General features: G+C 37.0%; 1 protein-coding gene across 2 annotated transcripts in view; it reads right to left on the bottom strand.

Moving 5' to 3' along the window:
* PTPRK (protein tyrosine phosphatase receptor type K) overlaps nt 1-22,439 on the bottom strand; it is a 405,248-nt gene that overhangs the window by 78,450 nt on the left and 304,359 nt on the right. For both annotated transcript variants that reach the window (XM_061990648.1, XM_061990647.1), the window contains exons 8-11: nt 15,417-15,719; nt 5,104-5,213; nt 3,712-3,913; nt 1,502-1,607 (exon numbers count right to left, since the gene is read on the bottom strand). In XM_061990648.1, the coding sequence (XP_061846632.1) occupies nt 1,502-1,607; nt 3,712-3,913; nt 5,104-5,213; nt 15,417-15,719 (721 nt within the window). The remainder of the gene's footprint in view (nt 1-1,501; nt 1,608-3,711; nt 3,914-5,103; nt 5,214-15,416; nt 15,720-22,439) is intronic.

Below are 22,439 nucleotides of genomic sequence, written 5' to 3' on the forward strand. Positions count from 1 at the left end.
GAAAACCCCAGGAGAGAAATCCAAGATGTGAGACTGTCACCCTCAGGGTGAGTGGCAGGATGGAAGGTGGAAGCCTGTTGCTGCCTGCACAAACATGCCACAGACAGTTGCTGTAGGGAAGATGAGCACCACCATCAGCAGATCCCAGTGGTGTCTGGCAGGCGTGCTATAGGCCAGCCTATGTATCAATCCCCCAGAGGACCAGGCACAGGACTGAAAGGATGCTCAAAAAGGGGCAGCTTTGGATATGGCCAGCAGCAGAACACCTACAAAGGCATAATAGTGACTTTAAGCACCTGCATAATTTGGGAGTATTTTCAGATCATGGGTATCACAGGATTTCTACTGTATCAATTCAACAAAACCTCTATTTTAGGAATCAAAGTCCTGTTCTGAATGTAGTCTTGTACATTTTGTTATTCTTCAGACTTCTTATAAAGGGCATGAATCTGGATTATCATCTGTGACAGAAGTAACTTGATCATATCAATCGTAAGAGTACCTACATGATAATTATATAATAATGCCTACAGTACACGACTCATCCCTGCAACATTCATGTAAAACATACATTCCTCTTCCTGGAAACACAGTTAAGAAACAGTTAATTTTCCTCTTCTTTTAGGACTCGGGCACATTACTCCACATTACCTGAGCCACAGTAACCAACTTAATGTAACACAGTACATTAGTCCATATGTCTCTAAAATGTCACAAGGTTAAGAGCATGAAAGGGTTCTGATGTTCAGTAGCTAATTAGCCCCCAATTAGTCAGTCAACCTTGTCCCTGAATACCACTGACGCAGACATATCAGTAAAACACGAGTTGAATCAAATAATACCACAAAATTTTAGCACTAACAAGTAGAAGTAAAGAGCAGGATGTGGACTAATCTTTGCAAACAGAATTAAATTATCTTTTAATAGAGAGCAGAAAGGGAAAGATCTCTCAAAGTTAACATAAATGAAATATTTTAATATGATTATGAGATATGCCAAACAAAATTTAATAGCTTGCTATGTGATTTCTAGAAAGACGCACTTTGAGTGGAAAAAGGTTGAAGAGTTTGTATTCAATCACTATTATTCTCCCATTTCCTTTGAGCTTCCAATTTTCTGATCATACATATATGTACAGAACAGTTGATTTGAAGCACTGGAGAGGAAGTGTTATTTTCAAATCTACTTTCTGACAAAACACCTTTCAACCTCATATTTCAGAGACACTGAGAAAGTAAAATGAAATGGTTATGGACAGGAGGTGGTCCTGAGGGCTCTAAATCAAAGAGGAAAGACAGCTGGATTATTCAGGTCATGTCTATCATTTAAAAAACAGAATAGAATCCCAAAGATTTATCCTCTTTAATTACAGATCTAGTGGTAAGCCTGGTCTAGCAAAGAAAAACAATAGTAATGTCAAATTAATAGCACTTGGAAATAAACAGCTGAGAGATATGACACAATCAACTACAAAAATTCTTTTGCTGTTTGTTTGTTTTACCTGATCGGTGCACCTTTGGCCTGTGCCGGTCTCAAGAGTACAGTTATTGTAGTAGCAGTTTCATTGAGAGATGCATCGACTCCTTCATAGTCCGGTAATGTGGGAGCTGATTAATGTTAAGTGAGAAGGAAAAGAATGAGAAACAAATCAGTGAAAACATTTTGAATTTTCATGAGATTGTGTCTGTTTGAAGTAGTATAAATCCACAGTCTTAATCAGCTGCGTGAGTCTTTTTAAATGATTTTCCAGTAAGGTGCAATCTGTTACTAGAGCATGAATCGGACTTCACCAACAATTGATAATCCCCCCCTCCCCCAACTTGACATCTATCAAGTTAAAAAGGTTTATTCAAGAAAGAAAGAAATAGAGAGAGCAGGTGTCTGTCAAGAAACTCTACGACTACAAAATTCCATTTTGGCCTTGCTCTTTCTATGTTACAAACAACTTTATTCCCTAGCTTCAAGACCCAACCTCTGCCATCTCTCTTTTACCTTCTCTAACAATTTAGAGGAGTTTTACACATTTCCTCTCAACAACCATGCCAATAGCAAACAGAGTGCAGGAAAATTTGGCTTGGATAGACACTGCACCTTTGGACCCGAATTGGATGGGGGGGTCTATTCCTATGCCCATTTCTCCTCCCACTTCTAACAAAGGATAGGAAAGCTGCTCATTAATCAGTTTCTGAACCACTGCAGTTTTCAGTCAGGGTATTAAAAAAAATACCAAATCTAAGTCAAAACTAGAAGCCCTTCAGGAACTGATTCACTAATGGACTGTCAGGCCTCAGTGGCAGTAGTATTTGTTTGGGGTTGGATGGCTGGTGCTGGTGATTACTTGAGGTATTACAATGTCTTACATAATCCCAATGTGTTATACTTCTCAAAATACTGAAACTTTTGAGGGACAGACATTGCTAGCAAGATATTACATAGTTATACCATTTTCCCCCCCTCCTAAAAAGAGGTTACACGTATGCGATTACCAGTATTACCCCCGAAAATTTATAAACTGGAATTTGTTGTGAAGAAACATATGGATCTTAAACAATCCAAGTGAAATATTAGACTTCAAAACATCCTAATGGCTAGATAAACAGAACAGAACATGTTTGGATTTTTTTCATGGTTTCATTGGTGTTTGTTTTGAAGGTGCTGCGGTATAAGGAGTGCAAGTGCTTACGTGCTGGGGTAGAATTCCACAAATTGTTCCAGTTAGCCATGACAACTACAGCATTTCATTTGCTACATAATTCAAGAAGCTCTGCTTTGAATTCTCTCACATTTTGATTTATGTGCATGTTTTTGGAAACTGGTTGAGGAGACTACATGAGTAGTCTCTATTTCTATAGAAATGATAAGTGCCTTCCAATACATCATTAACTTTGCTTCAGACGACAATCTAAATTTCGTTATGGCACATAATAAAGAAAAAAGCCTGCTTTGTGCTGTTTACATTTCTAAATAACCGACTTCTTTGATCTCTGACAAGCTCTGAAGTTGCCATGTTATGATATCAACTGTCTTTCTATATACAGCATCGACTTATCTTTTACTATCAAATTTATAAGCTACTATCTTATTTTTTCAGAATAATACTGAAATTCAAGGAAATAATGATACTAAAGCATTCCATTTGACATTATCTTTTTCTGGAGTTTGCATTGCGTTATTAAGATGAATAATGTCAATTGCAGTAAGTGAACAAAGGCAGGAAGCAGACCTATACAAATCTGACAAATGAAATTCACACTGTGTATAGCTGTGTGCTTCTAAGTGGTGTCACCTTGAGTAAGTCAGTTAATTTTTTGCATCTGACTTTACTAATCTGCAAAATAAATACAGTACTTAGTGATCCATGGAGTGCTATAAGGCTTAATTAGTTAAGGTTTATACAGCACTTTAAAATCTTTAGATGAAAGTACAAGATTACACAAAATCAAACAGCTAACAACTACAGGTGTGCAATTTCCACCTCATGCAAGGATTTATCCCTAAACTTATGCTACTGCTTGGCAAATATGCTCAAAAACATTTTCAGTAATATAGTTCCACAACACGATACGATCTTTTTGGTATTTTCTTTCCCATTTCATGATTTTTCACATCTCACAAAAAAAAATCTAAAAAACATTCACATATACACACATACAAACACACACACACATACATATTCCTTTTCAATTTTTTGCCGTTGTTTTTCATTTTTACCTGAGATGTTGGTCGTTACATTGATTGTGGTTGCTGGACCAAACCCTTTAACAGTGCTTGCACGTATAAAGAACTGGTAAGTAGTACCAGGATGCAAGTGTGAGAAGACATGGTGTGTGCTGTTCCACAGCTTCGACACGGTTTGCGGAGGTCCTGCAACTGGAACTGCAGGATCAAATGATCGAATACTGCTATAGCTGACCTGTGAAAACAATTACATTTGTAACAATTGTTACAGTTTTTGGCATAAGGGGACTAGATTAAGCTTGGCTGGAAAGGAAAAAAAGACATGTGCTCATCTAGCCACCCATCTATCCTGGGAATACCATGAGGACTTGATGTGTATTATTGTAGAGTCTGCTTCACTTGAAAGGCTATGCAGAATCCTTTCATCTCTCTTTCTTTGTGATTTTAGTTCACGTATGAAAATTTCACTTTTACATTTTAAGTTAGGACACCCCCACCATCCTCCCCATCTCCACCAAAACCCTTTGGTTTTCACTTTCTGTAACACATTTCCACCTCCTCTTCTAGTAACCACATTTAAATGCTGTCCAAACCAAGCCAATCTCTTTAAAGTCAGCAATGATATTTTAATGTACTGGTTTTGACTGAGATGGAGTTAATTTTCTTCATAGCTGCTTGTATGGTACTGTGTTTTGGATTTGTGATTAAAACACACTTTTGCCCTTCTGATTCTCCCCTCATCCTACTGCAGAGGAGTGAGTGAGTGGCTGAGTGGAGCTGAGCTGCCCACCAAGGCTAACCCACAGATAAACAGATTTAAGGGAGTTTGTTTTGTTAGTTGCTTTGTCTTGCACCTAGAATTCACCAGTACACAAAATTATATTATCTGTGCCTTTAAAAAAAGTAGTGCTGGAGAAGATGGAATTTGTTTCTCAAATCAGATTGTTTCCTGTCAACCTCCTGTGGAGGTTCCCAGCAAGCCAATATATTAATACACTTTAAATAGATTATACATTTAGATCTTCTGACCAAGCTAAAAAAAAATTGCTCCAAATTTAACAACATCTTACTTTTCACTTAACCTTCTCTTCTAACAAGAAGATCTCACAGATCATGGCTGTCATGGCTTTGGAATGGTGTATAATAATTATACAAGATTTTTAAAAGTAGCACCTCTAATGTGAATTGCAATAATATTATACTCACGTGCCAAAGCCACTTGACAAGGCTGGCCAGTAAACAACATATGCATCATAACTACCACTTTTTAATATCTAACCATTACACAAAATCCAGTATTTTGTAAAAGAAAGCAACTTCTAATTGAAGAGTTGCCTACAGAACGCAAAAAGACCCACCATCACTCATCCCTCTTGCTGCATTTTCCTAGCCCTATCCTATGGTTGTTAGTTGTTTAATGATTACCTCATACTGAGTAATGATGCCATTTGGATCCATAGGTTCCTTCCAGTTGAGGAAGATCTTATCTTCAAAAGGAGTTCCTTTAACCGACTTCGCAGGGATAGGGCCTGGCACTACAAACAAGATCAAACTTTTAGAAATATGAAATTCAAGAGACAGAAAAATGAAAGACACGACAGGCTATTCAAACCAAAAGCGAGCACAGGTCTATTTTTATTAATATTCATTCGCATACAAAATGAAGAGGTAGAGTGTATGAAACTGTACTTCAAAGTATATTTTGTCATTTGCAGTGCAGAGAGAGCGTGAAGCTGAAATGTTATCCCCACATATGGTTTTCAAAACTTCATGCAAAGTCAAATTGTCTCATAATATAGCCAGAGGAAACAGTTCAAGCTAGATTATAACTTCAGGGAACATCACTGAACTCTGTAATAAGCATATCTTAGGACAAGGACTACATGGTTTTAAAATCCTTTTAAAAAGTAAAATCAAAGGCAAGGAGAGCCTCTGTTATATATCTTCCAAACAAGAGAAATGCTTACAAAATCTTTTTTAGTCATCTTTGTTATGATTTTGTTGTTTTAAAAGAAATTCTCCTTTAAAGAGGAGGCTGAGCATGGGGCAAACGTATCAGCATGGCAACCATTTATTTTAGCCACTGACATGCTCATGTTGCTGAAGGATCAAAACTGCTTCCTTCAAACCTTTCCAATAAGAGACATTTTCAAAGCTTTGAACTGAACTGCACTAAGATGACCCTACTTTTTTATTTTAAACGGAACCAATATCCTTGGTGTAATAACAACTCTGAAGTGTCACCTCAGGCCTCTTTGCCTGAGTGATTCACAGTACTTGGTAATCCCATCGACATCAGACCAGAGCACTTAGTTATCTCCCACTTCAGCTTCCAAGTATTTTTGCCTACACATACACTTCCTTTTTAACCGTAGCAGCACATCTAGATTTGAGTACATCCATGCTGAAAGAAGGCGATGAGAATAAGAGTGCCTGAAGAAACCCTGAACCCAAAGAAACACCTTTAATTCTCAAAAAACCAAAGTTACCCAAAATTGCAGTCTTGCAAGTTAAAATGTTACTTCTCTTTAATATATTGGAATATATTTCTCTCCCTCTCTTAATCAGCCTATTTTCTTCAATGCAACTTTCAATGAGCCTCATGCACGTCATTTCTTGGCTATTAATTATCAAAGTAGACTGAAGTTTTACAAAGAGTGAAAATAAATTAAAATTCACTGGGTCAAAGGAAGCACCAGGAGCAGTAAGGTGTGAGTGGCCTGTCCCAGTGGTGGGATTTATTTCAGTCTACACGGAAGCTATAAATGATGACCTGAACCTTGGTACAAACAACATAATTTGGCACATTAGTAATAAATTCATGGAATAAAGAAACTCCACAAGTAAACAGATGAGAGCTTCACAGAAATTGTTTGTCCAGTTGTCAAACAAACATTGGAGAAGTTAACTAAAATAATATGTTGCTGCTTTGCTTCATTGTCCTGATACAGACTGGGCAGTGGGTGAAGATAGACATGCCATGACAGCCCCGGTGTGCTGTCTGTGGCATGGAGAGACCTGCTGTAGGCAACACTTTGTTTTTCATGGGAATGCTCTATTGTTGCACATGACATTTTCCCCAGCAGATGTGTATGCACATCTGTCTTCAGGAGAGAACAGAGAAAGGCACTAGGGCATGTACACAGAATACAAAATTTGATGCTAAAGCATGCAAGATAAAAAGAAAACAGAAACAACTGCTCAAAAGCCTGCAAAATAGTTTTTGCATGGTGCTTCACGTTCAATTGAAACTGAATGTAGGGCTCTAGATTTGAGGGTTGCATAAAGGCTCCTATGTTTTCTGTTTAAACATCCAAGTGAGAGAAGCCTCTAGGCTAGTCACATCACATGACTGTGTCATCTTCTCCTGCAATATAAAGTTCATTGCTTGGGGTGGCAGAAGCAGCAGCAATGTCAAAACAATTTGAACTACATGATCCCAGTTAGTTTCATGCTTCTCTTCCCACCAGCATGGGAAGGGTAGAAGAAGACAAGCTAGCATAACGATGTGCAGCTTGCTGGGAATTTCAGTAAAAGTAAGGTCAGAAAGTAAAGGAGAGAAAATGTCTACAAAAACAATTCACAAACTTCACCCATACCCACAAATTCAGCAAAAATGAAGCCTGTGATCAGCTAAATCATTTGAGAGCTCAACTGGAATTAAAACAGATGTTTTGATGGATCTGAACTTATTTCTCCCTTCTATTTTTCAGTTCAATCACAGTAAAAATGTCTTTTTTATGCACAGCTTTACCAAAGGGAAGCAAGAAAAGAGAAAAAAACAGAAGCAAAGGAATTTGTTTAAAGAACAGAATATCTGTGAGCAGGCCCATAACTTAGGTTAGTCAAAATAATGCCTAAATGTCCTTATTTGGTTTTTTATGTCTTCGTCCTCAGGTCAGTATTAGTTATGTATAGAAATTTTTAAAAGGTTGAAATAAGTAAAATATCCCCAAACAAAAAAACAAAAAAAGAAAAAACACCAAGATAATCTGTTGGCTACTCTACTCTGAAGACTCAAACTGCCACTCTCCATGTAGGCAGCTATCATTGTCTAGACCATATGACTCCCAGCAGAAATCTAAGGACTGAAGAAATACCTTTATCTTCACCTTTCCAAAGTAGTGTTAAGAGCCTGAACTTTTACAAGTTTATAAAACTGAATTGAATAGGGTATTTAGCAAGGCCTTGGGTGAAAAACAGCCCGGTAAACATCATCCTTGTGCTGATAACCGCTTTCAGAAACCTCCTCACAAACAGCCCAGAAGGCTTTCTTCAGGCTTGTGTGTGGCACCTGTAGAAGCCCCATTGCCCATCTCACAGAGTCACAGAATCTTAAGGATTGGAAGGGACCTTGAAAGATCATCTAGTCCAATCCCCCTGCCAGGACAGGTCACCTAGTGTAGGTCACGCAACCTTTTGTCCTTCCCTTTGGACTTACAGTCTTTACCAAACTAAAACACTCAAGACTATTACAAGTATATATTAAAAAGTACATTACTTAAGATTCCCTATCAATGGCCAGGTATCTGAATAATTAAAAAAGCGTAATTAGCTGTTAGAGGAGTTGGACTCAGACCTGTTGGCCTTCACACTCTCCCTTTAAAAAAAAGATTCTGGTGCCATTGATTTTCTTTCCATCCGCTGACCTTTTGAAGTGTGACCCTGTGTGCTGGTTTTGGTTGGGATAGAGTTAATTTTCTTCATAGTAGCTAACATGGGGCTATATTTTAGATTTGTGCTGGAAACAGTATTGATAATTCAGGGCTATTTTTGTTGTTGCTGAGCAGTGCTTGCACAGCATCAAGGCCTTTTCTACCTCTTACCCCATCCCACCAGCAAGTGAGTTGAGGGTGCACAAGGAGCTGGGAGGAGACACAGCTGGGACAGCTGACCCCAACTGAACAAAGGGATGTTCCAGACCATTTGACTCATGCTCAGCATATAAAGCTGGAGGAGGAAAGAGAGGACATTTTGAGTGATGGTATTTGTCTTCCCAAGTAACTGTTACACGTGATGGAGCCCTGCTGTCCTGGAGATGGCTGAACACCTGTCTGCGGATGGGAGGTGGAGAATTAATTCCTTGTTTTGTTCTGCTTGTGTGCATGGCTTTTGCTTTGCCTGTTAAACTGTCGTCTTTATCTCAACCCATGAATTTTCTTATTTTTACTCATCCAATTCTCTCTTCCATCTCAGTAATGGGGAGTGAGTGAGTGGCTGTGTGGGGCTAAGTTGCCAGCTGGGTTTAAATCACAACATCCTATCATTTCTCAGTGACAACAGTTAAAAATGCTTCCTTTCACAAGCAGCATTATATGCTAAACTTCCAACAAGTCAAGACTTACTCTTACATAAAGAAGTTAAATCATTTGTGTGTTTAACTGTACAGGTTTGAGAAGAGAATTTGAACTTAAGCAAAAAATTCCTATCACTTTTCCTATTAAAAATTATACAGTATAAACATTAAATGCACATGTACATAAAAGTAACATAAAACAAATTCAAAGGGAATTTCAGCAAGGTTTTATAGTGGAAACATCACAATCTCTTCTTTCATGACTTACATGCATCTTCAGAACACTTTTAATGAAGTAATATATTTGTATGGTGAATAGCTGATAATATTTTCTTTTATATACGTGTGGGATGCAGGACTTCTATAAACACTATGCATAATAAAAGTACAAGCCATCAATCTGACATCAGATCAATTCATTTTAGAGCAATATATTTGCATTAAATTATGTCACAGTCAGAAATAAATTGTTACTCACAAATAGTGTCACCTAAACCTTGTTCTACGCTAACTTAACATGAAATTTATGTTACAATGCATTATTTCTGGAAGAAAAAATTTATTAACTTACATCATCTACTATAAAAATGAATTTATATTGCTTCAGTTTTCCTCATACAAAATAATGAAAGTGCATGTAAACAGAGTATTTTTATTATTTTTATACTCCTTGAAAGCTGTGAAGAGTATTATTATGCTACGTGCAGATATATGCACTGTTACAGAGGGAAAAAATCCCTCCATGGTACTTGTAATGCATATCAGCAGCAAACCTACAGACTTTCTCCAAAGGTAGATGTCAATTCTCAGGAGATGGTGACTGTCTCCTACCATCCAGTACCCAGGCAGTGGTGGCAGGGGTCTGCACTCCCTGGGCACAGGTCTGCCTCACCCATCTGCGGGTCACTGCAGGACTGCACAGGCACTGACCAGCTCATGCCTGTGACAGTGCCTCTACCTTCCAGTCTATATAAAATTCCTAACCTAACAAATATAAGTGGTGCAAATATCAAAGTGGGATAAATCCATGAGTTCTAGATTTGAAGAATCCAAGGGCTCAGGCACTAATAAGTATTAATGTAGTACTTTGTTTAAAGCTGTTTTACACCAAATGCTGACTTTAGTATTCCTCATTTCTGGGATTTGGAAATGTTTTTCCATTTCAGGATGAAATAACCTCACATACCCATACAACTTACCCATATAACTTCTAAAAAGATGCAAATCATTATTTGGAGAGTGCTTTCAGCTAGCACATGGCTTGGAAACAATGGGCCCAGGAGTATGCCCTCATTCCACTGTAAACTGCTGAAACAGCTGCTAATTTGGCCTATTTGCAGGCACTGGTAAGTCAAACACACCGTTTCCACAAAGACTCTCATATGCAATATTCCTTTTTCAGCTATAAAGCTTCTAATGTAGGTATCTAAAGGAAATGAAAGTAGGAAATTGTTTCAGCCAGGGTAAATAATTCTGAGTATCAGGGCAAATTTTTCCTGAGTCATTAATATAAAACCTAGCTTATATTGCTGATCTCTTGCAATACCTTAAAACTGTTTACTTCATTTGTTGTTTGCTCATTGTAAGCTTAAAATAAATATCTGCTAATAATTTAAATATATTTCTTCTCACAAATCAATTTGTCCGATGTCTTTATTAAAGAGTGCTCACATGTCTTTCTGCAATGACGACTTTTCTTTCTTGATGATATACCAATAGCAAATCTTACCTACCATCTAAAAAAACCAACTGGGGATATTTTCACAAGCTGAAAGACAAATAGGTTATCCAGGCTCCTTTTACCAATGGCAGTAGGTCAGTTTTAATCTGTTTCAGTTCACTTCTTCTAAACACATAAAACTTGGACCCTCTAATTTGTCTATCTTGACACTAAATTTTGCCACTTTGCTCATGATACGTAGGTCACTTTTTGTTCAAGGACTGAAGTCAATAACTTTAGCAGATACATTTATGGACAACTTTACATTTAAGTCTTTATATCTTAGTCATGGGCTTCTCTTTATTAACTGCAGTGACTTGATATTTTTTTACCCCTAGAATTAGTATACCAGGTTCACTTGACATCCATGCATCTGTCAGTCAGCTACATAGAAGTCACTCATTTTTAGAGACAGTTTGCCATTTCAGCCAATCTTTGCATTCCTCCTTTGCAGCATTAGACACACTATCTGATGATCTCACTGCATTAACTTTTCTTCCAGGTGGGCTATTTTTTATCACTTTTAAAAATGCTACTAGTAGGTTTTATATCTATTATTTTACCAAAGCTTCTTGAAGTACTGCTTGTTTGACTGAAGCACATTTCCTACCCCTTCTTATTCCCGCCTCGATATTTTCCTGGGATGCCAGAACAACTTACAAAGGCACAAAGGAAAAATGCCTCTCATCAAATATTGGAGACTTTTTTTTTTTTTTTTAATTCTTCATAAAGGCATCACACACTCCTACTATCAAACACAGAAAAATATTAAATGTCAACTATTTCCATAAAATCTTCCCTTGAAGTTGGTGGAAGGCAATTCCTCTTCATAAACTTACAAGTATGCTAAGTATTTAACTTATTTTTTTCCCATCTTACTATAACGTTTCTCTCTTTCTCTGCTGTTGCCCAGAGTGGTAAGCCTACTGGAGTTTTCCCAGAAGCACGACCTTAACGCTCCATCACAGCTCTAGATATCTCTGCATGGTGCTGAATAAGCCATGCTCTCTGAAAGATCAGGGGGGCTCATTTGTGTCCAATGAGCATGTTCTTTAGCTCAGACCAAAGCTTTGGTATCCTTTAGGGCCAAAAATGAGTACTTAGCCTATTCCAAGTGATCTTTTTCAATTAGTTGTTTGCCTGCTGTTAGCTGACATGCTCCCTTACTAGTTATAAAATCACCATTGAACACTTTGAGCTTCACGATTTGCTTTCTCCATAGCTTCTCTCTCAGAGCTAATGTCACTATTGCTGTTAATCCACTGCCTTTTGCATCTGTTTCTAATTAAAAATTAAGGAAGCATTTATCTGCTTTGATCCCATTCACCATCCACTGCTCTTAAAAAGGTCCCTCTGAGTTCACAGTGCTGCTGTGAACAGGCAGCTCCAAGAATGTGCGCACTCTGCTGATTCATGTTATGTGATGAATTCACTCGCTGCTGGCTCTTGTACTTTGTCTGAATTGCCAAACATCGTCTGTGCCCAGCATGGATGCACTGCCAAATTGTATGAGTCTTCCCCTTCTTCCCTTATCAAATCCTTCAAACATGGACATATCTATCCAAGCCAGGTGAGGCAGCGAGTCCTTGTCATGGCACAGTTAATGTTGAGTGCCTGGGTAGTCAGAAGAGCTTTCTCTCAAATCTTAGTGATGGTATGGTTTCTTCCTAAAGTGAAAGATTCCCCAGAAAGCACTGGCAAATTTCCTTTTTACACACCTTGTTTAATGGTATATTGCTCAAGGGCTTAATTTTTATGTGGAATATCGTTCTTGCAAATTACTGTAATATACTTTAAAAGACTAATTCCATCTACCTGAGTTAAACAGAAATACTTAAATCCACCAAGTATTCAGATGGCCAAGTATTCACATCTAAGTCTGGGCAGAAAGGAAGCTACTTTCAGACTGATAGCCCCATCTTTGCTTTCTTGCAGATACTGTATTACAAGCTAATAAAACCTTATTTGTCAGCTACAGCTCCAAAGGTCTGAAGCATAGCTTCTGAATGTTACCCTGTTCTTCTACTAATGGTCTCCTGAGTTAATTTGGCTCAATACCAGACACTGCTTAGTTATCACTCACCACTCTGAGATGTCTGGCCCAGCTAAGTGGCCTTATGTAAACGTGAACTTTTGTGAAAGAAGGAACAGAGATCCTCACTATCTTGCTCCAGAGTCCCACAAAAGTCTGAGATCCTCCACATTTAGAGGATTCCAGAAGTTCAAGTATGTGTAAAGCTCCTAGCAGAAGGGAGGAGGTTAAATGATAGAAGAGTGACAAATTAAAAGATTAAAATAGAACATCAACAAAAAAAAAAATGAACAGGAAAGGGACAGAGATAGCATGGGGAAGATAGACAAAGTGACAGAACATGAGGGCAAAATGGTACAGACAAGAAAATCTGGGTAGACACCTTTAACTCCAGCAATCTATGAAGTTTTTATTTGATTAGCAGATCCTTGTAACAAAGAATGGCATTGAAAAAAAACCTGCACTACTGAAAAGTTAACGAAAAGTTAATTCTCTGTTGCTTTCATCTGGAGTTTTCAAAGTTTCTATTTATGAAAGTACACCACTGAAATAGTTTCACATAATCATATAATCAGTGGCTATTTTTTTTTTTTAAATACTGTGATCCCTCTATTTTCCTTCTCAATAATGAATTGCTGACAATATACCCACTATGTAATTAATATCAAGTTAATTCCACAAAACCTGCAAAAATCTTTATGACAATGAGGGTACTTCTGACCACATGTGAAATATGTGGGGCACAGACTCATGCATCTTCCTGTAGCTCTCATCTTTTTATTTTGAGTCCTGCTTGAGGCTGCAAACTGTTTTAAAACAGTTCCAGACTTAACTAGTAGCGTATGCATAAGTAGTCTACTATTGGACTCAGTGTTGTATTGCTACAAAAGCTCAGAGATGCAGGTGTGAATATACCTTTGTTCCTCTGAGATGCCCGAAAGCCCTCTGCATTGCACATTGCTTGCGTGTTCTGTATTTTGAAATGCATGACAAAATGGACAGAGACTTTCAAGTCAACCAGTAATGCACACTGTAAAATTGCATTTAATTTCAAATAGTTTTACTGAGTAGACCTCAAAAGGGTCAATTTTCAGGTCACACGAATTATTATCATCAGTGTGTCTAAATATAGGTACCTACCTGTGCACTGCACTATGGTACCTCTCACACCAAAGCTGAGTCTAAGCAAGTTCACTGATAGCCTGCTGGTGTGCTAGCTTGAGACCAAAACCTGCCTCATGAGCACCATTTTTCAAAAATAATTCACAATAAAACCAGAAGACAAAATATATGTACTTCACTCTGTTCTTGACAAACACTGCTGTAGTGATTAGCCACCATCTAACTAGATAAACACTATCAGAAACCATAACCTCAGTTAAAAAGAAAAAGAAATCAATTTTCCATGGACATAACAGTATTACTACTACTTTTTTTTTATCCTCAAGGAAAATAGTAATCAGAAATATCTAGAATATAAATACAGATACAGAAGTAATTCAGTATAACTTATATTTAACTTTTAAAAAAAGTAATGTTGAAATTTGAAATGCATGAAATACTCTAGTTCTATACTTGCCAATAAATCTTCATGTGATGCACCAATGCCTCTATAGCTCTCTACATATTTAATACTCTCTTTTTTTATTGCAACAGTAAACATATTTCTCCTCTATTTCTTGTAAAATAGAAAGTATATGGTAAAAAAAGGGCTTTTAGATTCTAACCTTGATTGCTATCCATAAAGCTAGACTGTTTCCTCCGTTTTACAGGCAAACACACTATCTTTTTCAATTTCATCTTCTTATGTATCTACACTATTACATTAGCCCAAGTATTCTTTTTTCATTAGCAAGAGCAGCATCTAATTTCATTTTGCTGTTGCCAATATTTTAACAAAATTTAAATATAAGAAAAGGAAACTAAAACTGCTCTTTACTACCACATCTAAAATGTCATTAGGGAAAAAGATCTATTTTTACTTTAATCTTTTTCATACCAAGATTCATAGCATAAGCATCAAATGTCCCCTTTAACATCAACATGTATTCCTTATTTGTTCCCAACTAAGGTAGTTCAATTGTCTTATCAATGAAATGTCATTAAGAGTATTTTAAAGAATCATAGAATATCTCAAGTTGGAAAGGAATAAATAAGGATCATTGAGTCCAGCTCCGAAGTTGTCAAAATAATACTTTAACCTGATGGGTGGCATAAAAACAGTTAACAGATACTACATGCTGCAACCTGCAACGTAAATCATTGCTGAAACATGTTTACTGAAGAGGTTTTAAATCTTGAATAGAGTCTTTAAGCATCAAATGGAATATTTAAATGTAAATTTACAAAATGAAATTAATTTTCAAATATGCGTAATATTAGGAAGAAGCCTTTGTCTAACACCACCGTGTGTTTCTTGTGACCTGTATTAGCACATTTTTTCAGTGACTGGGAAGCCACCCCACTTTTTTTTTTCAAGAGAGAATGAGTTTCATTTGTGCTACGTGGACAGTTTGGGGTATATAAGCAGGGTGACAGCTATAATACTTTTAAATCTACCGATTTAGGGATAATTAATACATTAATAAAAGAGAACTTCCATTCTTTGGGATACATGTTGTAATAGACAAAGTAACTTCTTTCCACCTGTCTAGACAGGATATAATTTCTGTAACAGCATTTACACATACCATCTTCATCTGTCTGTATAATGGTCTCCTCGCTTTCCTTCCTCCCTTCTGGGTTGGTTAAGATCATTTTAAGGCTGACATTTGTGTAGGGAGGCAGGTGATCCACAACGTGCTGGGGTGCTTTGGGGTCCATGTCCAAGCAGTCCGCCTTGCTCTCATTATGTCCACAGAAGTAGTGGTAGCATATAGTAACATTGAAAGTGTGGCAACGAGTGATGTTGTACCCAAGAGATTCCCAGTCCACAGCAATGTGTCTGGCCTGGATCTCAGCAATCTTCAATGTTTTTGGTGTTCTCATAGGCTCTATAAAACAGAATAACATGAAGAAAAACATAGTTAGCAATCTTCATCCTTGCACTGAACTGTAACTGGTACATGATGCCTCCGGGAACATGAAAGCAAAGGAGATATGCAACAAACACAGGCTTGCTACTGGAAGAAGTATCATCCTTTGTACAAATACTCTAATGGAAAAAAAACGTACCAGTCTCTGTTTTACTTCATTTGATTACAGCCTCTCTTTGCAGGTTTCAATCAGTGATTAAGACTTAGCAACAGCAAGAAAAAAAAATTGTTAATTAACACTGCAGTAATTCAAAACAATTGAGAATACAGGCATCAGATGCAAGAGTGACCAAAAGGCCACCCAGCTGTCACCACTGCCTTCCCTTCTTGATTTCCTCCTTACCCTTTTTTTTTTTTTTAATCTATGTAAAATTAGATAATATATCATGGTGGTAAAGAGTCAAGATTCACTAGACTGATTTATCATGCCACCAAGCAATACTGTATACTAATTATACTAATTACCTAAGCTAGCAGTTAAAAAATGATGCCGATACTTAATTAATGTTTATTATTTTAGTAATGAAGCTATTAATTCAAGCAAAAATCCTCAGAAATGTTACCAAAAATGCTCTTGGATATTTCCATTGCATTCCATTTCTTCTGGATCCCCCAAAGTTTGCCTGGACATTGCTCTGAGCTGGAAATCTCTGACCTGTTACCCAAGCTCAGCTGCTCTCCACACATGCTTTTCCAGCAGCAGAGTACATGATGCTCCCCAAGCTGTCACCAGTCTTTCATTGTCTCTCTAGTGCATTCATTCCTCATGCAAGACTAACCTTTATCATTGAACTTAATTAAAATGATTACATAATGAAAATCATGACCATGACTATATATACTTGAGTTTCACTGGAAATATACCAAGGGAATCTTTATATCCTGCTAATAGATCCTTCTTCACCAGAGAAAATAACGCCTCATCTAGATACAGCTTTAGCCTCATGTCCTTGCTGGTGTAAGGTCAAAACAGTTGAGACTATTTAAAGATGTGAAATATATGATTTCTCTTTCTGGGCATAACAGTTTTTTGTAACCTGCATTTATGAAATGAGAGTCCCAACCAGGCTAACCAACAGCCAAAAGCACAGATGGTATATTGAAAGAAGGAAATGTGAATCAGTGTAATCTATTCAGCATGCAGTTTGCCAGACAAACTGCAAACATTTAGTTTCAAACATCAAAACAACTAAATTCTAAATATAACATAAAGGTATTCCTAGCAAATGATGAGTGTTAGGGACTAAAAATTTGGCCTATTTGTTTCAATGATCTGTCCTTCCCTTTCTATACTTTGAACAAGCATGTTCCCTTTGCACTTAAGTACCGATTTATCGTATATATGGCAAAAAAATACAAATCAATAATACAGGTTCCTGGGCGGTAGCTTTCTGAACATATTGTACATTGTGACAATAGATGTCTAAAGCTGAAAGCACTGAAAAGGTCCTTGAGAAATAAGAGACTTGAAGAGAAGGAGGAGGAAAAAAGGAACTTAATAAATAATGGCTGGTGATTTAGCAACAACAGGTGTGAGGCTGTCATTAACAAAAAAAGAAAGTAGCAACATCATAGATCTACTCAAGGAGCTGGTAAGAGTCTTCAAAGAATGAGTATTTCCTTGGCTAATGCAAGCCTTTAGAAAAAAATCCTGAAGACAGTCAGGTGTCACTAAGAGAACTGCAAAAAGACAAAAAAAAAATACCAGCCTTTTTCTCAAGTGAACAACAGTAAAACTCTAGCTATATATATGCTCATTTAGAGTTTGAGGCCAAAAAGAGTAAACATATCCCTCACCAAGGAAGTTTTGCTTTATAAGCTTATTTTTCCTTCTAAAATGGAATGATTCTTCCCATTGTAATAATTTCATCTTTATTCTATTGATCTAGGTTGTGCTTTCAAACACTCACACTAGAGACAGAATTTAAACCTGAATTTAAAATTTATTGTAGATTGTAAAATTAATACAATACATGCTGTCTGCCCATGAGGCTTGAAACTACTAATGTTTGAAGCCAACTAATCAGTAACAGAAAACGCACTCCATTTTAATCTTGCATCTTTCATGACAAGACTTAAATTGCATTCACAGTATGTAGTATGACAATTTTAAAAGAGAAGAAAAAAAAAGCTTTGTTACTCTTAAAGCAAAATTATTTTCTGATTCTATGCAAATTTTACAAACGTGTCACAGTATCAGAGGAGATACTGAAAAGCATCCTTTATTCACCTGTCAGAAAGGAAAGAATGAAAGACAGAGTGTGATCTCGCTTTCTCACAACTATTCCCTTCTTTGGCAGAAATTAAACAACTTCTGCAATATTGAGATGGTAATTAAAGTCTGCAGAGTCTCTCAACAGCTTTGGTAAACTCTGCCAACTGTCCCACTGCTCCTAAAACGATGCTTTAAAATCACAATTTTACTCATGCTTCTGGGCAACATTCATCTTGGGGATCTCTAGAGGTAAAGACCAATTGTTTTAAACTACCACACCACAAAGCCTCCATCTGTAACACCTCAGAAGAAAACAATCTTCAAATAATTATTTTTCTCAGATAGAACACTATTGAATTTTTGAGTAGGCTTCCCAAAATTCTCAGCTTCTCATTAAGAATAACTTTGTTCTCAATGTGGGCAAAAAGAAGTGCTCATCTGCCTTTTTTTCTTTCCCCATCACACTTCAACATTTGCATTTTACTGAAACCCTTAATTGTACTGGGACTTAATTTCAATTTATGTACTATTCTCTTCTGATCTCTGGATACTTTTTCAATTCTACTAATCCCAGTAAATCAATTTACATCTTGTCTTCCTAGTTGCTGTTTTCTCACTTTTCCTCTTTCACTCATATCCAGAATTTTTATCCAAAACACATGGACATTCAATTCAAGGCCATGACTTCTCATTTTTCTATTGAATTACTTTTGTCAAATTGGTACCTGATGTCAAAGAGGGAAGAAATAAGGTGCTCTCAAAACATATGTTACATCCTTAATCAATCAGTGTGAATTTCAATATTAATGTCAGAAAGCATTTAATATTTACCAAATTTTAATCTACCAGTTACCCCTGTGAGATAGGTATGTGGCATTAATCCTTTTCTGTGAGGAGAAATAGACACAAAAAGGTTAATATCTTGTTTGAAGCTACGAGGTGATTTATTGCCATGGCCATAAGAAAACTGAATGGTACTCGGCTCCCAGGTTGGTGCTATGGCACCAGACAGCATCAGTTAGTAGCAGCAATTCAGAGAGCTTATTTACACTGTATTTGACAATGCTTCCACCAAAATACTAACTCCACTCCTCCTCAACTTTAGTTCTTCTTTAAAAGAGCTTTTTGCAGATATTCTTAGAACGAGTTTGAAAAACTGTAACAGTGCTCAGGCATTAAGAGAGTATCTGAGCCTAAGGACAGTAGTTTGAAAAACAATACTTTGGCTTATTCCTTTTGAAAGATTTCTTGATTGAGAGCTTCAAATTTGAGTAAAACAGTACACTTTTTGCATTAAATCTTGTACTTAAAATTAAGACTTTTGGGGGAGGAGTTGTTCATAATATTTTTTTTCAAGCCTTTTTCTCTAGCAGAAAGTATATTTGAGACTCGAGGATGTTCCTTGTGCTTACAGCATTAAGTATTTCCACTGGTGCAAGAAATTCAGTATACTGTGACTGCATCCAGCTCTTAAATATAAACATCCTGACTGTCAGAGTCACATCTTCCTACAGAAATACCACAACAAGGCATATGAAGGATTTGCTGGTGGTGGCAGTGTTGACCTTTAGAACCCCGAGTCCCTCTGCTGATGGCAGGCTCCCTTCTGCCGGACCCTTCCTGCCCATGGGCTGCTTCTATGCTCTGCCCTACTCTCACCTCTGCTTATGGCCATCTGCTTTTCCTGCTCTTTGCTCTCAATGCCTGGCAATACCCAGCTCTGTTATCTTTCTCCACTTCACCCTCCCCTTCATTGTTTGGCAAATGGATACTATCAAGCCCTCACTGACTCAGATCCATTATCCAGTCTGATTGTTTTTACTCTCACTGAACCAATTAAAACCAGACGCATTGGGAGAATATCAAAAGAACAGAAAAACCAGAACAATAAGAGATCTCTACACTTATGCAGATTACTAAGTCCTCACTCCTTATCCAGAAACCACATTAAGTAAAAGAATTACACGTATGTGGCACTCACTTGTATTTGTGGATCAAAAAGATTTAACCCAACTTTATGGGTTAAAACAAAGAATAGCTTTAGTAATACTCCAAAGGTTAATAATCCACAGATAGATGGCAAAAAAAGAGCTAGAACCTGTTGACCTCATACTACCTCTAAACTGCAGGATGATTTAATAAGACACTCCAGATAACAGATAAAATGAAATTCAATTTCTTTAGTGCTTGATAAGCAACACGTGATACGACAGGTTAATATCAGAGATTCTCTATTGAGATTATCTTCGCTTACACAGCGATGACAGTGAAAACAAAAGCCTTCACAGCTGCACAAGTAGCAAAGCGAGAGCATGCATTTCCTCAGACCTTATTCTTAATGACAATATGTATTACTATTCTGTCAGAGACAAACTGATGTCTCAAAGCTGTAACAAAAATCCCATAAAATTAGGCTAGTAAAGCAGGCTTTTGCTGCCTTTCCTCAGAAATTCTAAATGTTGACTGCAAGACACAGTTTCACTTCCATTTACATGGCAGGGGAGGGATAATTAGATCTTCTGACCCTCAGACAGAACACACATTTTTCACATGGAATGGAAAACAATCAGACAAGTTTTAATGCACAAATATTTCAAACAAAGGTGGTGCTTCTCAATCACCACCACATACTGTCTACACACATTCTTCAATTTGGGTTTGCTCTCAGATCCTTCCTTCCTTCTTCCTTGAACTCCTTCTGATATAGCATTACACTGAGGAACTGACCTCAGATTTCTGCCTTAACCACTCTGACTGAAATTCGTATCAAGTTTAAGAGTGACCCAGGTCACCTTCACTGGTGACATGGGAGGTGAAAACTAACTGGACTTGGAGGGTGAGATAACGCATACATTTGCATAACGTTTGAAGAAACTGCAGAGAGATGTGGTGCTATTATTAAACAAAAACTGACATACAGAGGCAAACGTGTGACAATTATTAAAGAAGTAAATTTGGTTTAAGATAGTAACCATGAATTTAAAAACAGTGTGTCTCACAGAGGTTCTTTTAATTATCTTGCTCTCACATTTTAAAACAAAAATATTCTCTGTCTAACAGCCACTGGAATTCCCCAGACTTTTGCTCTATGAGGACATCAGCCTCTCTCCTGTGGCTTCTCCTAACCTTTCCAGGATAGGTCTTCCCTTGGTACATGAGAAATAAAAGACTATTTTAAGATGTTACCATGGTTCCTGCTGCTTCCTTGGTTCATGCAAGGTCCTACAAAAACAAAATGTTCCCAAAACTCAAAAAAAAGGTTACAGTCCTGCTGCTGTAAGAAATTCTTCTAAAAAGATGCCTGATAACAGCATGGAAGAATGGCATGAATGAAAAAACACTGGACCAAGTACAACCCAAATGAGAACAGTTATCAAATGTTCAGCAAGAAGGTTCCTCACTTGCTCATTTCAGTTGCATTACTCTCGCTTATTACTTTGATGAATCACGTAAGTTTTTTTTTAATGTACATACAAAGATCCTTGACATCATAAACTTGGTTATGATTGATACATATAAAAGTGTACCACTCATTGAAAAGGACTTGACTAGAGTTATCCATTTCAATACAAAACCAAAGTCTGAATTATGTGCACGGACTATGATCACTTCTGTACTCTGTAAGTGATCTGCACCTGTCAAAAGAGTATCCTATAACTGAACTACGTTATGAAAGCTAACAAAAATCCCTAGGTAAGGAGAGCTCTCATAGAATATCTAAGATGAAACCCTTGTGCTTCAAGGATTATTAATCTACCAATTCAAAGGAATTTAGTTCAGACTAACTCCCAATAACTTCATTATTTAACAATATGATGATAATAATAGATAATATATGATGATAATACAAGAAAACTCATTTCATTCAGACATCTCAGGAATGACGTGCATTTCAGTCTAATTTCCTTGAAACAGTCTCTCTTTATTACAGAATAATCCTTGTAAATTCTATTCAAGTTTCTTGTCTGTAACTCTAGCAGATTTTTTACCATTTCTAAGCAGAGTTAAAGGCCTGCTTAGAGTTAAAGGCAAAATCAATTAACAGCACTAGTCTAAATCCTTTTACAACTACTTAATCATAGTTCATGAACTACTTATCTTCAACCAGGAACCCTCTCCTACCTACTTATGTATATAACAGTCCAAATCCACACAACATCCTATTACCAACTAGATCAGTATAGACTTTTCATATGTTATTGGAATAAATTATTATTCCAGATATTCCAGTGCTGGAGTATCTGCATTTCATCATGCTTAGAGCATACAAAAACCAGGACACCTGTCATGTATGAAAATACAAGTTGGAAAGTCTAGCTGAGGCACTTGGTTTTTTGTTCGTTTTGGTTTTTTTTTCCAAACTTGTTCCAAGTCAGCAATTTAGAGGCCTGACTTTAGTCAGACATTTGAAAACTCAGGTCCTGAATCTGTTTAAACTTAGATGCATTAAAAATAGCGAACAT

Source organism: Colius striatus, chromosome 2 (genome assembly GCF_028858725.1).
Source record: "Colius striatus isolate bColStr4 chromosome 2, bColStr4.1.hap1, whole genome shotgun sequence".
In the NCBI taxonomy this organism is placed as follows: domain Eukaryota; kingdom Metazoa; phylum Chordata; class Aves; order Coliiformes; family Coliidae; genus Colius; species Colius striatus.